The sequence below is a fragment of the Pinus tabuliformis genome, chromosome 1_1, assembly GCF_031772625.1.
Source record: "Pinus tabuliformis cultivar Carrire ecotype Pingquan chromosome 1_1, CPIR1, whole genome shotgun sequence".
In the NCBI taxonomy this organism is placed as follows: domain Eukaryota; kingdom Viridiplantae; phylum Streptophyta; class Pinopsida; order Pinales; family Pinaceae; genus Pinus; species Pinus tabuliformis.
In genome coordinates, this window is record NC_142297.1 from 590,718,929 (window position 1) to 590,733,122 (window position 14,194).

The 14,194-nt window shown below is 39.3% G+C and overlaps 2 protein-coding genes across 2 annotated transcripts; both read right to left on the minus strand.

Moving 5' to 3' along the window:
• Positions 1–7,354: 7,354 nt before the first annotated feature.
• On the minus strand, positions 7,355–9,060 carry LOC149214639 (disease resistance protein RUN1-like; the record flags this gene model as incomplete). Its single annotated transcript, XM_089389455.1, has 2 exons — positions 7,355–7,489; positions 7,634–9,060. A coding segment is annotated over one exon (1,167 nt), but the record flags the coding sequence as incomplete, so codon positions are not given.
• On the minus strand, positions 8,994–9,977 carry LOC149214640 (toll/interleukin-1 receptor-like protein). The gene has a single exon (XM_089390939.1). It carries the CDS (start codon positions 9,689–9,691, stop codon positions 9,170–9,172), a length of 522 nt encoding a protein of 173 aa, XP_089247065.1. The 5' UTR covers positions 9,692–9,977; the 3' UTR covers positions 8,994–9,169.
• Between the last annotated feature and the right edge of the window lie 4,217 nt (positions 9,978–14,194).

Here is a 14,194-nt window from a genome sequence, read left to right on the forward strand (position 1 = left end):
GCAATGCATAATCAACTACACATACGCATAATCCATGTATTCAAGCATAAGTGATCAATTCTTGTAATCAACCTACAAGGCTGACACATGTAATCAAAACATTCAAGAATGCACATAACATACAAGGATATAAGTAGGTGACATAAAATCAACATGTAAGTGACATCTAATAATATGTAACCATTCATATACTCAAGACTATGCATTCCACAAAATAAATCATCAAATTCTCCATGACAACCTTACTTTGACCATAATCAATCATCAAGAAAATATAACAAGCACATGGAACTGTAAGTGTAAGAGACACACATGCAATTGGCATGCATACATGACTAATGCACACCGTTCATCCAGTATGAGGGGTGAACCATGCTCCGATACCACTCTATAACACCCTCCTCCCACATTTACCCAAGTAACTAGCCAATTGGGGTAAACATGAGACTAGAGGCTACTATGATTGGACTCGACCTCCTATGTGACCTTAAGGAAGTGGAATCAATGAAAACATCACACACAGTCATCCAACATCAGCTTTAGAATCCTAAGGAGACAAGTCATCCACTCAGACAGGTTATTACTGGGTCCCACTACTATTATGGACATCTTGGGCCTCAGTCTCTCCCATGCTATGGGAAAAAGAGTGTTGAGAAACCCAAAGTCTCTCACACAGGCTTGCCTGCCAGTGACTAGAGACTAAAATTGTCAGTTCTGTGCCAGCGACCCTGGGATTTAAGCCACTTTTTCAGGCCCAGAGCCCAAGTCACTACCCAAAATGGAGTGATAGCTTAAAATCATTAAAAGTACAGGAAAAAAATGATGCCAAAGAAATAAGTTGAACAAGACCTTAACCAGACCCCTACTAGCTATGACAGGAATTTCGCCAAACATATCATCAACATGTAACCTACAGGTGTAAACAACAGAATTAAGTGTATGGATCTCATACTTATTTGAGAATCGCTATGAACCATTGTTCCCTCATGTCATTTATTGAATTATCATCTATTAAGCCTTAGATACATTATCCATTCATTTAAAAGTAAAGGCATGTTGAGAGCCATACATAGCTGCTATCATAAAACATACATATACCCAACATAATAGGGACAAAAATATCATAAACATATCAACCATAGAGTCCACATATACATCAGTACATTTACACGTGAAAATCAAGGGAATGAATTTCTCAATAGTGAATGTAATAAACCAACTGAAGATGGGACTACCACGATCCACCCAACCATAGAATAGTTGAGCCAAATCTCTCTTCAACCATTCACCCCCGTACCATATTCCAAGCATGAATATGGGAATCAAACTAAAATAACCAACCAGGTCATACCGAGGCTAAACCACCTCATCCTCATTAATAGAAACTAGGCTTTACTATAATGCATTTCATATCACTAGGCCAGCATAATGAACACATCATAATAGGCTTTACCGTGAACTCCACTTGGTCACTAGGCCAAACAAGCATGGATGCCATCGAATTTATCCACCTACACTATGAGGAATTTTCCTGTCTCCTAGCCTCTCAAGCTTTACCGCAATCCAAACCTGGATTTCTAGGCCCTAAACCGAGACCCACTCTCTAGGCTTTACCACATATCCCAAACCCGAGATTACTAGGCCCAACAGAGAGAAAACCACCTCTTGGCTTTACCGTATTTCCTGCGATTCATCAGAAAGGATTCCTAGACCCATGAGGCAACATAATCCTGGCTTTATCGTAACCCATAGTCTGGCTCAGGGGTCACTAGGCCAGTGGATTTACTGTGATCCACAGTCTGGTTCAAGGACCACTAGGCCATGTGCTCTATCATTTAGAGATCCACCCCACTCAACTTCGAATCCATCAAGTAATCCGGCTCAACCAAAACATGAGAACCCCATCACACCATGGCTATTTGGAAATGGCAAGGTTAGGCTGAAAAGCACTATTACACCTGAAAAAACCCATGCCATGACATAAAAAAGCCACATGCAATGTCATGCATGCCACGTCTAGCAAGAAAAATACACATGCAAGTCGATACCTGCAATGAAGCTTGTTCTAGTTGCTTGATCTTGCCTTTCCCTGCTTAATCTTTGCTTCCTCTTGCCTTCTTTTCCTTTCTTGCTCCAATGCCAAAAATGCTCCATGAAAACTCTAAGTGTCCAAGAGTGAGAGAGAGAATAATGAGAGAGCTCCAAAACTCAACTAACAAAAAGTTACCAACTGATTCTCATAAGCCTTTTTATGAACAAGGCATTTATTTTCTTCATTTTCCATTATATTCTTTCAATTTCCTCCTCACATGCAACATGTGACCTTTCACCTCCCTTTTCTCCTAATTTCCATTATTTTCATAAATAAATGTGCCAAAAATTCCATTTTCCCCTTCCAAATCCTTAGCCATTGCCTTTGCCAATTTCCTTAGCCATAAACAATCAAATGAACATCCACAAGGATGCCTTGCCCAACATTCAACTTGGAATAAGTGTCCCATCAACCATGTTTATTATTTTTTCCTTTATCAACTTTTATTACATGGAATTTTTACCACGACTGTTACATCTACAAAGTGGAGTTCCCATCCAATTCAAGTGTTTGGATGCATGTCAAGCTCCTGATTGAGTTTGGGAGTGTCTTCAAAGTGGATCACCGAACCAATTAAAGACATTAAAGGCTCCTCAAGTTCCCAAAAAATTCTAGGAGAATTTTCAAAATGGAGCACCAACCCAATTGAAGATGTTGGAGGCATGTTAGGATCTAGACTGTCTGGGAGCGTCTATAGAGTGGAGCACATGCCCAAGTCAAAACGTTGAAGACATTCGAGACATTGGAGGCCTGTCAGGTTCTAGAATAAGTTTGGGATCGTCTACAAAGTGGATGACATGCCCAAGCCAATATTTCGAAGGCCCATCAGGTCCCCCACGAAGTCATTGCATGTTTTTTTATATTTGAAGTTATATTATAGTTTATTTGTTCTAGATATAACTATGGTTATGGCCATATCCAATTCAAATCATTTGTGTTTATATGCATGGTTACATGTCAAATTCCAATATGGAGCGCATTACGTTGAATATGCCTTCAAACTTTTTAATTGTGAATATTGTCTAAAGCCTTTTCACCAACTTTGGGGTCATTTTGTTTCCGTTGAAGGTGTTCCTCAAATAAGCACTATAAGCCTCTTTATATTGAAATTCAAAGTACTCAATTCAAATAAGGCCAATGACCTTTGTTTTTTAGGACCCTATTACCTTATTTAATCCAATTGAGTGATACATTGAAATCAGGTGATATGATTTTTCAAAGTAGGCTTGATGGCTTGTTCCATCTTTCAAAATGGCATGATCACATCTTCAAAGATGCTCAATGTAGAGGGCCAATTTTTCAAAAGAATTTAATGAGCAATATTTCAAAACAACCAAATGACCTATTTCCTTGTGTGAAGGAGAGATTTTGAAAGCATCTAATGAGGGATCTTTCAAAATGGCTTGGTGGTCCATTTCCTCCATCATGATGATATTTATAAAGCACCTAATACATAATCTTTTGAAATAGTGTGATGGTTTATTTCCTTGCATTTTGTAGACCTTTAGAAAATGCCCAATGGATGATTTTTCAAAATGCCCTCATGGTCCTTTTCTTCACATCTCTTTCAAAAGTGTTTGATGGACAATCTTTCAAATGACCTAGTGACCTTTCATGAAGGGAATTTTGAGGTCTAAAATGGACCCCCTAAGAAAAATGTACAACCAAAATAAACTTTGTAACAACCAATAGGATTCAATATAATGATGTCAACCATGAGCGATGATTCACCATTTTTGGAGTAAAAAATAAAAAGATTAAAAAATAATAAAACTATTTTTTTCAACTTGTATTTTCAACTTATCTCCCTAAGGTTTTTCTCAAATTTAGAGCAAGAGTACTCGTTGGATGCAAAATTTAGTTCCTCATCCAAGGAATACCCATGTTGCATACTTTTGATGGACCTTACTACACAAAAACTGAGAAATACATGAAAAATCATGATTTCAATCATGTTTTTAATGTATTTCTCATTTTTTGTGTAACAGAGTCCATCGAAAGTATGGAACATGGATTCTCCTTGAATGAGGAATCAAATTATGCATCCAATGAGTGTTTCTCCTCGAAATTTGAGTAAACCCCTAGGGATATAAGTCGAAAATATGAGTTGAAAAAATAGTTTTTTTCTTTTTTCTCTCTAAAATTTGATGATGTAATCTAATATTATTTTATTAATTCTACTATTATTTTATAATTTCTTTAGGAGGCCCATTTTAGACCTCAAAATTCCCGTAGTGTTCCTTACATTGGGTTGATCTTTCAAATATCCTTACAGGAAATATTTTAAAATAGCTCAATGACATATTTCCTTCCATTAGGCAAATATTTCGAAAGTGCCCAATTAGTGATCCTTAAAAACAACCCAATGGCCTATTTCCTTTCTATCCAAAGGAACTTTCAAAAGAGTTCTTTGGATCAATCATTCAAAGGGAGGAGTCACAACTTTGTGTTATTGAAGTAATACCTCAAATGGGCCCAATGTAAGCATGACAAGGGAGTTGTGCGTAAACTCTGACCCACATAATGTGATTTAATTTGAATTGAAATGAGTATAGAAACCCAAAAAATCAAGTCTACAAAGAAGTGGAATTTTTTTACTATTACTCAAATGTGGTCATGAAGAGAGATGGTTACATGAAAATTTTGTAACATTGTAAAGTTGGAACTATATATATATATATAATTATTTTTATATTCAATTTGGTTTCAAAAGACAAATTGTTATCCTCTCCACTAAGCTCAAATCTTACTTATAGCCGATCACTCCTAATGAGTCAATTGTTTTTTAAAAACTCTTTTTGAGTTGTGAGTAATATCTCTCTCACTTACAAGTGGGTATATATATATATGAAAAATTACATGTAGTTTCTATTCTACAAAGAGTGAAGATGCCATACATGAAAATCTAGCTCTCACTAACTTAATTGTTAAATATAAAATCAGTGTTTGTTAAATATTTTTCAATATAATACAACATATGCATAATGAATTTATTTTTCCAAATTGATATAAATGCACCATCAATATTACTAATTGAGACATTTTTATCTCTTGCAAGTGGTTCTCAAGATCAATTTCTCCCCATAAAATTTGAACCAGTATTTAATAAAAACTAAAGCCCACACAATCTAATTAATCTACACCTCATAAATATCTATTAAATTAATTACATATACATATATAAATACATATAAAATTTAAACTTATACCAATTTTAATAGATTGAAAATACCATACTTAATATAAACTATACAAAATTTTTAATTAAAAAAAAAAAAAAAAAAAAAAAAAAAACTTTATATAATGTTATAAAGCTTTCTATATTATTTAGACCATTAATAATGAAAAATATAAATATACCTTAAAAATGAAAATAAACTTAAAATACACATAAATTCTACAAATCGAAAACTTTTGATTTTGTCTTTATACATTTGATAGATGTATATTTTAATTTTGATAGATGTATATATTAAAATGTAAATTTGTTAAAATGATAAGTACTTAAATATAAATGGAAAGCTTTAAAGATTGAAAATTAAAATATAAATATAAATTTTTATTTAAATTTTTTAAAATAATAAAGAGTTTAGAGTTATAGAGATAAAGAATTAAAAAATAAAGAAAATCTTTCGGGTTAAAAATATATTTTTTAATATTTTTAGTTAAATTTATTAATAAGTAATTAAAAAAATATTAAAAATTAAAATAAATTATGGGCTAGATTTTTATTATTAGATGGATTTTTAAGAGTAAATTCATTTTTTTTGGTACAATTAAATATCAATATAATAAATTTATAAATATAATAATACTAATAAATTTAAATGTAATTTTTTTTAAATTTAATTTAATTTAATTTAATTGAAAAAAATTTCGAATGTTAATTTACATTTAATTTTTTCATTAAATTTTACGAGGTTAATTTAATAACTTAAAATAATGATATTGTGTAACCTTAAGATGTGAAGTTTGTGATTTAGGATTAATACAAAAAAAACTCCAATAAAATCACTTATCAGATTTTATGTCGACGTTTGAACCACTTATGAACCATCTTATGAAATATTTGAAAACAATCTTAATTGCAGGACCATGTTCGTGCTTCAAAATGTACCTTCTCTTCTACATCATATAATTACACCGCTAAATGCATCGTGCATTGAGCATTTGACCACTTTATGAGCAGCTTTCTTCACTCACGGGGTCTTGTTGCCGCTCCAAAGGCCTCAACTGTTCGCGGAGGGCTGTTAAGTTCGCAACCGACATTGGGAGCGTCCGCAGACTGTTGCAGCAGAGCAAGTTAATACGTTGGAGGCCTGACAGGTTCCCCACTGAGTCTGGAAGCGTCTTCAGATTGCAGCACCCAGTCAACTCAAGACTTTGGAGGCCCGACAGGTTCCCCACTGAGTCTGGAAGCATCTTCAGATCGCGGCAACAGGTCAAGTCAAGACTTTGGAGGCCCGACAGGTTCCCCACTGAGTCTGGAAGCATTTTCAGATCGCAGCACAAGGTCAAGTCAAGACTTTGGAGGCCCGACAGGTTTCCCACTGAGTCTGGAAGCATCTTCAGATCGCAGCACTCGGTCAAGTCAAGACGTTGGAGGCCCGACAGGTTACCCACTGAGTCTGGAAGCATCTTCAGATTGCGGCACTCGTTCAACTCAAGACGTTGGAGGCCCGACAGGTTCCCCACTGAGTCTGGAAGAATCTTCAGATCGTGGCATCCGGTCAAGTCAAGACGTTGGAGGCCCGACAGGTTTCCCACCGAATCTGGGAGCGTCTTCAGACTGCAGCACCTGGTCAAGTTAAGACTTTGGAGGCCCGACAGGTTTCCCACTGAGTCTGGAAGCGTCTTCAGATCGCGGCACTCGGTCAAGTCAAGGCGTTGGAGGACCGTCAGGTTTCCCACCGAGTCTGGGAGTATTTTCAGATCGTGGCACTCGGTCAAGTCAAGACGTTGGAGGCCCGTCAGGTTTCCCATCGACTCTGGGAGCGTCTGCAGAGTGGAGCAGCCTTTCAACTTAAGACGTTGGAGGCCCGTCAGGTTCCCGAGCGAGTCTGGGAGTGTCTGCAGATTAAAGCAAACACACAAGTCAAGCCTTTGGAGGCCCGTCAGGTTCCCAACCGAGTCTGGGAGCGTCTGCAGATTGCAGAACCAACGTAAGTCAAGCCTTTGGAGGCCCGTCAGGTTCCCAATCGACTCGGGTAACGTCTGCAGCTCGGAACAATGCAAGTGAAGACTTTGGAGTCCCAATAAGTTCCAAAATTCATTTGAAATAGTTTTAAGATAAAGAGTGTTCAGAAAAACTTTTTCAAGGTGCTTCAGTTTTCCAATGGACTTTGGAACCTTTGAAATGGGAGCATCAATATGCAACTCTCTCAATTGCAGAGGTGCCTGCAATGTTCACATGCATTATTAAAGTGGGTTTGAGCCTCTACAGCTTTTTCACATTGTGGCAGACGATAACAACACTCTAGTACAACAATTCGTACACTATTAAAAAAGGTAAATAGATCTGTTAAGAAAACAAATGACTACCTGAAATTCATGTTGCCAGAGTGTTTCCAGGTGATCCCCCTTTATATGTAACACACTTAAATTATTTAATGGAATCAAAGGAGCTAAAGAGGACTTCGGACAGTGCTCCCAGTGCAGATATACAGGCGGTGGTAACTGTTCACTGCTGAATATTCGTTCAACAGAGTCACTTTCAGTCCTAACCAGCTGCAACATGCTTCGGTTGGACCTGCTAACTCCACGCACCTGAATTGTTCACCCCCAGCTGTTAGTTTTAAGATTTAAAAATTGACAGACAATTTTGATAACACGAAGCTATTTTGAAAGTCCGTCGAAAGCTTCAGAATACTTACAAATGATTGACTAGACATATTATCAAGAAGATTCTCTGTGAAATGCCAAAGACAATGGTGATATTCTAGATCTTCAGCTATACCTCTGCCTAGGTCTCGAACGTGGTCATGCATTCTGAGAAGGTTCCAACGGTCCACCTCCACGAGGTATCTGTTTTCCAGCTTCTGAAGACCCAGCAACCCTTCCCAGTTGGATCCATCCCATACCCTTATAGCGGTATCCCTGTCTTTCCCTATAAAGAAACAGGTGATATCTAAAAATATTTGCTTTTCATCCTTATCTAGAGCATCATAGCTAATTCTAAGTGTGCTCCCTATATCTTCCGGAAGTACTTTGGAGGTTTTGCGCAATTGCGCATTCCAAAGCTTCAAATCATCTTCTCCACGAAGAAGCGCCCCAAGCACTTTAAGCGACAGGGGCAAACCATTGCAGATATTCAAAAACTTCTTAACCACTTCTTCAAATCCTACAACAGGACGGGGTTGACCTAAAGCATGCCAGCAAAAGATCTCTTGCGATTGCTCTGGATTGATGCCTTTCATTGTGTAAATGGATGACTCACCAATACCGGAGCTTCTAAGCACATCCTTATTACGAGATGTAATTAAAATTAAGCTACCTACATGAATAGTATCTTTAACCGGTGCACATAATGCATCCATTTGATCCATATGATCAATATCATCTAAAATGATAAGAGCCCGTTGAGAAACTCTTTTGAGCCTCTCTATGCCTTCAGCAACGCTGTTTATTTGTGCATTCCATTGAATCAGATCCTTGAGAAGGCTACTCTGCAAGGAAGGTAAAGATGTGGATCTGACATCAAATAAGAAGCAAGATCGATCGTAATTTGATCTCTCTCGGTTGAAGAATTTTTTAGCGAGGGTAGTTTTCCTGACCCCGCCAAAACCTACAATTCCCAAAATTGTAGCCTTCTCGCTTTGCCGCTGCAGTGACAATGTTCTGTCCACATCTTCTATTTTTTGATTGAGGCCAGTAGGATATTTAGCGACGTCCAAAGGTGGTTTGCGAACTTTTTTCAGAACTTGTTGGACGACCTCCTGGACGAGCTGCCACTCTTCCCTGAACAATATTCAAATCACAGTTAATCGACTAACGAGAAATATCTACATAAATAATATGTTATATACTTATGAAGCCAGCAAAGTACAAAACTCAAATAATAGGGAGAGTTGGAGGGTCTTACCTGTCCTTCAGCTCAAAACCGACTATATTCGCCACAGTAAAAAGAGTATTCCTCCATTTTTCTATGGTCTTGGGGCCGTGTCGTCGTTCGAGCACGCCAAGATGTTGAGCATATTCGCCGCTCGCCCGCCGAACTTCTGCGGGCTCGACTTTGTAGAAAACCGGAATTATTGTTGACCCCGACTTCAACATCTGTTCCCTCATCAGTACAAGCTCGTGGAGACACCATCTAGATCGAGCATAATTTGGCGAGAATATCGCTACATGAACAGAGGCGGTTCGAATAGCCCCTTCGATTTGGGGATCCAACTCCTCTCCTCCTTCCAGTTCTTTCTGGTCCAGAAAAACTGATAATCCGAGATCTTTAAGGCGATGGTAGATATGGGTAGCGAGTCCTTTCTTCACGTCAGGACCGCGGTGATTTAGAAACACTTCATACACATAGCTGTTGGTATTGCCCTGGGAGGTGGATGCGGAGGATGTTCCGTCACGGGCGGGGGTAAAGTTAACGTTTTCCATTGGATACAGAATAACAGAAAGTGCACTGAGCCTCAATATTTGCGTCTGAAAGATTCAGGAGGGCAAGGAACTTACCAGCTGCACCTTTGCTATTATTGCCGCTGTATCAACACCCCAATGGTTGGGCACAGGATTGAAAACAAAACAGCTTTGGAATGTGGTTGATTACTGAGCTTCTTATTTCCTTGAGCAAACCAAGTGGCGATATATATTGAAGTTATAGTGTAATCTGAACGGTGGAATTTGGAAGCATGAAGTTTCGGGCCAATTTTCCCTTCGTTCCGTCACAGAAAGCATCAAGTTTCTTCGTAATTTCCCCTTCGTCGTGTCACAGCATTATTGACCATTGCCATCTATCAGTTCCTGTACGCGTAAAGCATTTGGAAGGCCTGCGTTCATTTCCTTGCGCAAATTTGCTTTACCAAAGATAAGATTCCTTCAATTGGGACCCAATAGTTTATGCAAACAAGCTTGCATCCACCAACCCATGATATGATTCGTTGCATTTGATATACACCGTGTTGAATTTGATTTAATATTTCCGGCCCATTTTTCCTTCCTCCTGTCACAGCAAGCATCAAGTTTCCTGGAAATTTCCCCTTCGTCGTGTCACAGCATTATTGACCATTGCCATCTATCAGTTCCTGTACGCATAAAGCGTTTGGAAGGCCTGCGTTCATTTCCTTGCTTTACCAAAGATAAGATTCCTTCAGTTGGACCGGGACCCAATCGTTTATGTAAACCAGCTTGCATCGACCCACCCATGATATGATTCTTTGTGATGAGACGTTAAGTCTCCGACCAAAACAGGTGGCATCCACCGACATAAAAGGCAAGTGCGTGGTAATTTCGAGGTGTAGCCATTCCGCATTTTTCGCGTTTCCCCGTCGACCAAATGCTTTGGATAGACCATTCATCTCTTTTGACTGCGACGAGATATTTTGTGTTCGATTCACTGTCCACGACAGTTGGCGGTTGATGTTATCCCATTCTCTTAATGGAAACCATTGGCATAGCCAGACTTAAATTTTCTATTTCCATAGACAATACTAACCATGGATTTCAAATAAATGTTAAGACAACTTCACATCCTTCACTGCTTTAATCAATCATTAAATTGTTAATTTTTTTTTAGCTTAATGGTCCTCCAAAGAGATGTACTCGCTCTGAGCTGTGGAGAAGCCAAGGCTCGTTACAATACACTCCATGCTTTCTCTAAGTTATACCTATCAGAAGATTAGCTCCCAAAAGGCCGTACAATGAGTTATGAGGTTTTATATATAGCAAAGGGTGGGGTGCCCCTCCACATTCCCCTCTGTGACTCTTAGCCTACCCTCATGATTCTTCAACTTACACATGATTGTTTACATTCTACTATTGATACTTGGCCTTTCACTTTACAACATGTTTACAATAAAATCTGCACATGTACCCATGTGAGACAAAAATGGCCTTGAGTAAGCCATGCAAAACATCACTAAGACTCACACAGCTGTGGGAATACTAACTCGTCGACATCCTCTTGGTGATCGATGGTGGCGAACTAATGCCAAGCTTGGTAGTCTGTTATGGTATCCGCATACTCTGTGGTGACATCCTTCTAAAAGCAAACTCTTGCCTCTATTGCATCCGAGTACACTAATTTGGCACATCTTTCGAACTCGTCATATAACATGCGCATCATGGCCTTGAGTGAAATCGGACCAATGACATACTAGTGCATAGTGTCTGTGCTCATATGCAAATATGCATTGGTGGCTATGCACATCAACTGCTCGAAGTACATGTCCAGCTCCAGTCGGACTTGCTTCTTTGCTTTCACCTCGGTGAGTGTGTCAATGGATGGGATCACATGGGTGCGCACAATCACATCCATACTCCTGAACACTCGTTCATGTGAAGCCTGTAAGTTTGTGATGAGTTGTGGGAGTTCCTCATAGTTTTGTATCTGACTGTAGATGTGTGCCTTAAACTCCACTACCTTTGGCTTCATCATCTTTGGCAAGTACAATGAAGCTCCCTTATACCTCATTGTCCATACCTCCATGTGATCAACAATAGTGTGTATGTTTGTCAATATGCATGTTGTCCTAGCACAGCGTTGCTACCAACCATTAAGATGGACAACTAACTTATGCACAGTGACCAACTTGAAGTACAACTTCTACATGACTTTCTCGAGAGACAATACATCATCAAGTATTTCTTTCTTTAACTCTGCTCTCGCAGATGTTGTAGCTTGCTTTTATTTCTTCTTGGCAGCTTGTAACTCCTTAGCCATGCATTCGTTCTCAGCTATCAAGAATCTCACACTTGAGCTATTGGCATTGGCATATGTCTTTGTAGCATCAGCCAATGCAGCTGGATATTTGCACACATCGGACACGATCACTCGTTCCCAAAAATTTGCAGGAGATACATGGACATCCGGAGTGGGCACTTTGCACGACTGCACAACTCTGTGTTGTGACTCGTCGAAGGATATGTTGTGCACGTCTGCTTTTGGATTGTCCTCAAGGATTTTAGTATTTCTTTGATCACTTGGGACCTTCTCTGCTCCCGGATCTGGTGAAGCCGATGGAGTGACCTCTTGGTCCTTGGGCATGAGGTCCATATCCTGATCTTGCTCTGGCTGAACAACATCCGTGTCCATTTGTTCCAACATCTGTTCAATCTCCTAAACAAATTCCTGCTCCTGCAACTGCTCACCTTGTTTTCTATCTACCACTCGTTCTGATGAATAAATAGCCGATATTGGCACAGTTTCATCAATGTGTGCATGTTGCGCCTCCTATTGTTCTTGTTCTTGTTGCACTTCCTTCTCTCTTCTACGTAACTCTTGTTCTTCCCTTAGTTGTTGCTTCAACTCCTACAACTTCTTCTCTCCCTCCTCCAATTTTCTCTTCTCCCTCTATCTTTGTGCAATCCTTCTGTTGTGTTGTCGTAGCTTTGCCTCAATCTCCAAAGTTACTCTTAATACAAGTGGATATTCTTTGAACTTGCAGCTTTGCTCCGCTTGTGCACTGTCGGCAACCTTTCTCTTTCCTTTGTCATGTGTAAGTCTGCTGCCCTATGCTACTACTGATGTTGCTGCCCTCTGAGATGTTGTTGCCTTTTGCACTGCTAACCATTCTATAGCCACTCTTGCTAGTTCATTGAGCCTTAAGGAGTTATAGAAGTATCTCCACAGGTCTTCCTTAGGCCAATGACATGCCCTGTGGATCCAAGGATGATACACTCTCGCATAATAGTCTTCCACTAAGCGATGCGGGTCATATGGATTGAAACTTTTGGTTCCGAAGGTGAACTTCTTGAACTCCTCCATCTCAGTCTCAGCGTGCTTGAGATTCTAGATCCCATACAACCTGATCCACAAAGGAAGAGTGGGCCAAGGTGCCTTCTTCTTCATGTGAAGTTTTGCTGACAACCCTCTCAAGATGTGGTATTCAACCTCTTTCATGATCAACTTGTCTATGGAAAACTTTGGTAAAACATGCAGAGCCTTCTCTGTGTTGTACATCCGGATGAAGGTGCCAAGGTATGAGGCATACCAATCTGTTATGTTAACCAATGCCTCCATCATTGCCTGGGGCATGCAAGGTAGATCCTGCTCAAAGATCATCCTGTACACCGGGGTGACAAAGTGGTTTGATAGTTGTAGTATAACTCCATGGAAGCTGCACTCAGATAACAACCTGCAATAGGTGTGCATAGAGGCTTTGGAAAGTGTCCATGTCAGGCGGAAAGAGTTAACAATGCGGACACTATCAACCTCCCTAGGAGCCTAAGACTCTCTAGTGACAAACAAAACAAAGTAGAGCTATCCTTCTCTAAACATGCATTATTATATGAGATATCAAGTACGTGGCTCTTACCTTTGTCCAAACGCTATTTTTGAAGTCCAAGCTTTGTTGATCCAGATGAGCTCCTCCTTTTCTCCAAAACCTGCAATCACCAACAGTCAAACCATTAAATAGCACCTGATTATAACATAAAACAAAGCATATTCAACATGTAGACCAAGGAACACATGAAATAACTCATAAACAACAAGTTATTGAGAAGAATGGACTAATTTGCATTAAAGGTAACAAGAGAAACAATTACAACCTGAGCGCCTTGGTGTTGTGCAAGTTCCTCCCAAGGGTCCTTCAAGATTTTCCTCTACTTTGACAAAGCTCACCCCACTTCCAAGTAGAACAAGTAAAGATGGCAATCTCTCCTCACAAGCTTCTAAATGGGAGTCTCTATTTCGACAGCATTTACCCTTAGAAATCTATAGCTTTCAACCTCCCCTCCTTCTGGCCCAAGGCCTTTATTTATAGTGCTCATGAAGAAGTTATTCAGGTCCACCATCAATGGGATAAGTCCCTCTTTGGGTGGGATAGTTCCCCTCTTGATGGGATAAGTTCCTCCTTCATAGGGATACATGAACCATCTGGAGGCGCTCCATACACGTCGAACAACCTTCTAGAATGCTCTAGAAATGACCACAAGTAACTT

Bases quoted from the DNA above. Each gene is read 5' to 3' on its own strand.
- LOC149214640 (XM_089390939.1), bottom strand. From the start codon at position 9,691: ATGGAAAACGTTAACTTTACCCCCGCCCGTGACGGAACATCCTCCGCA.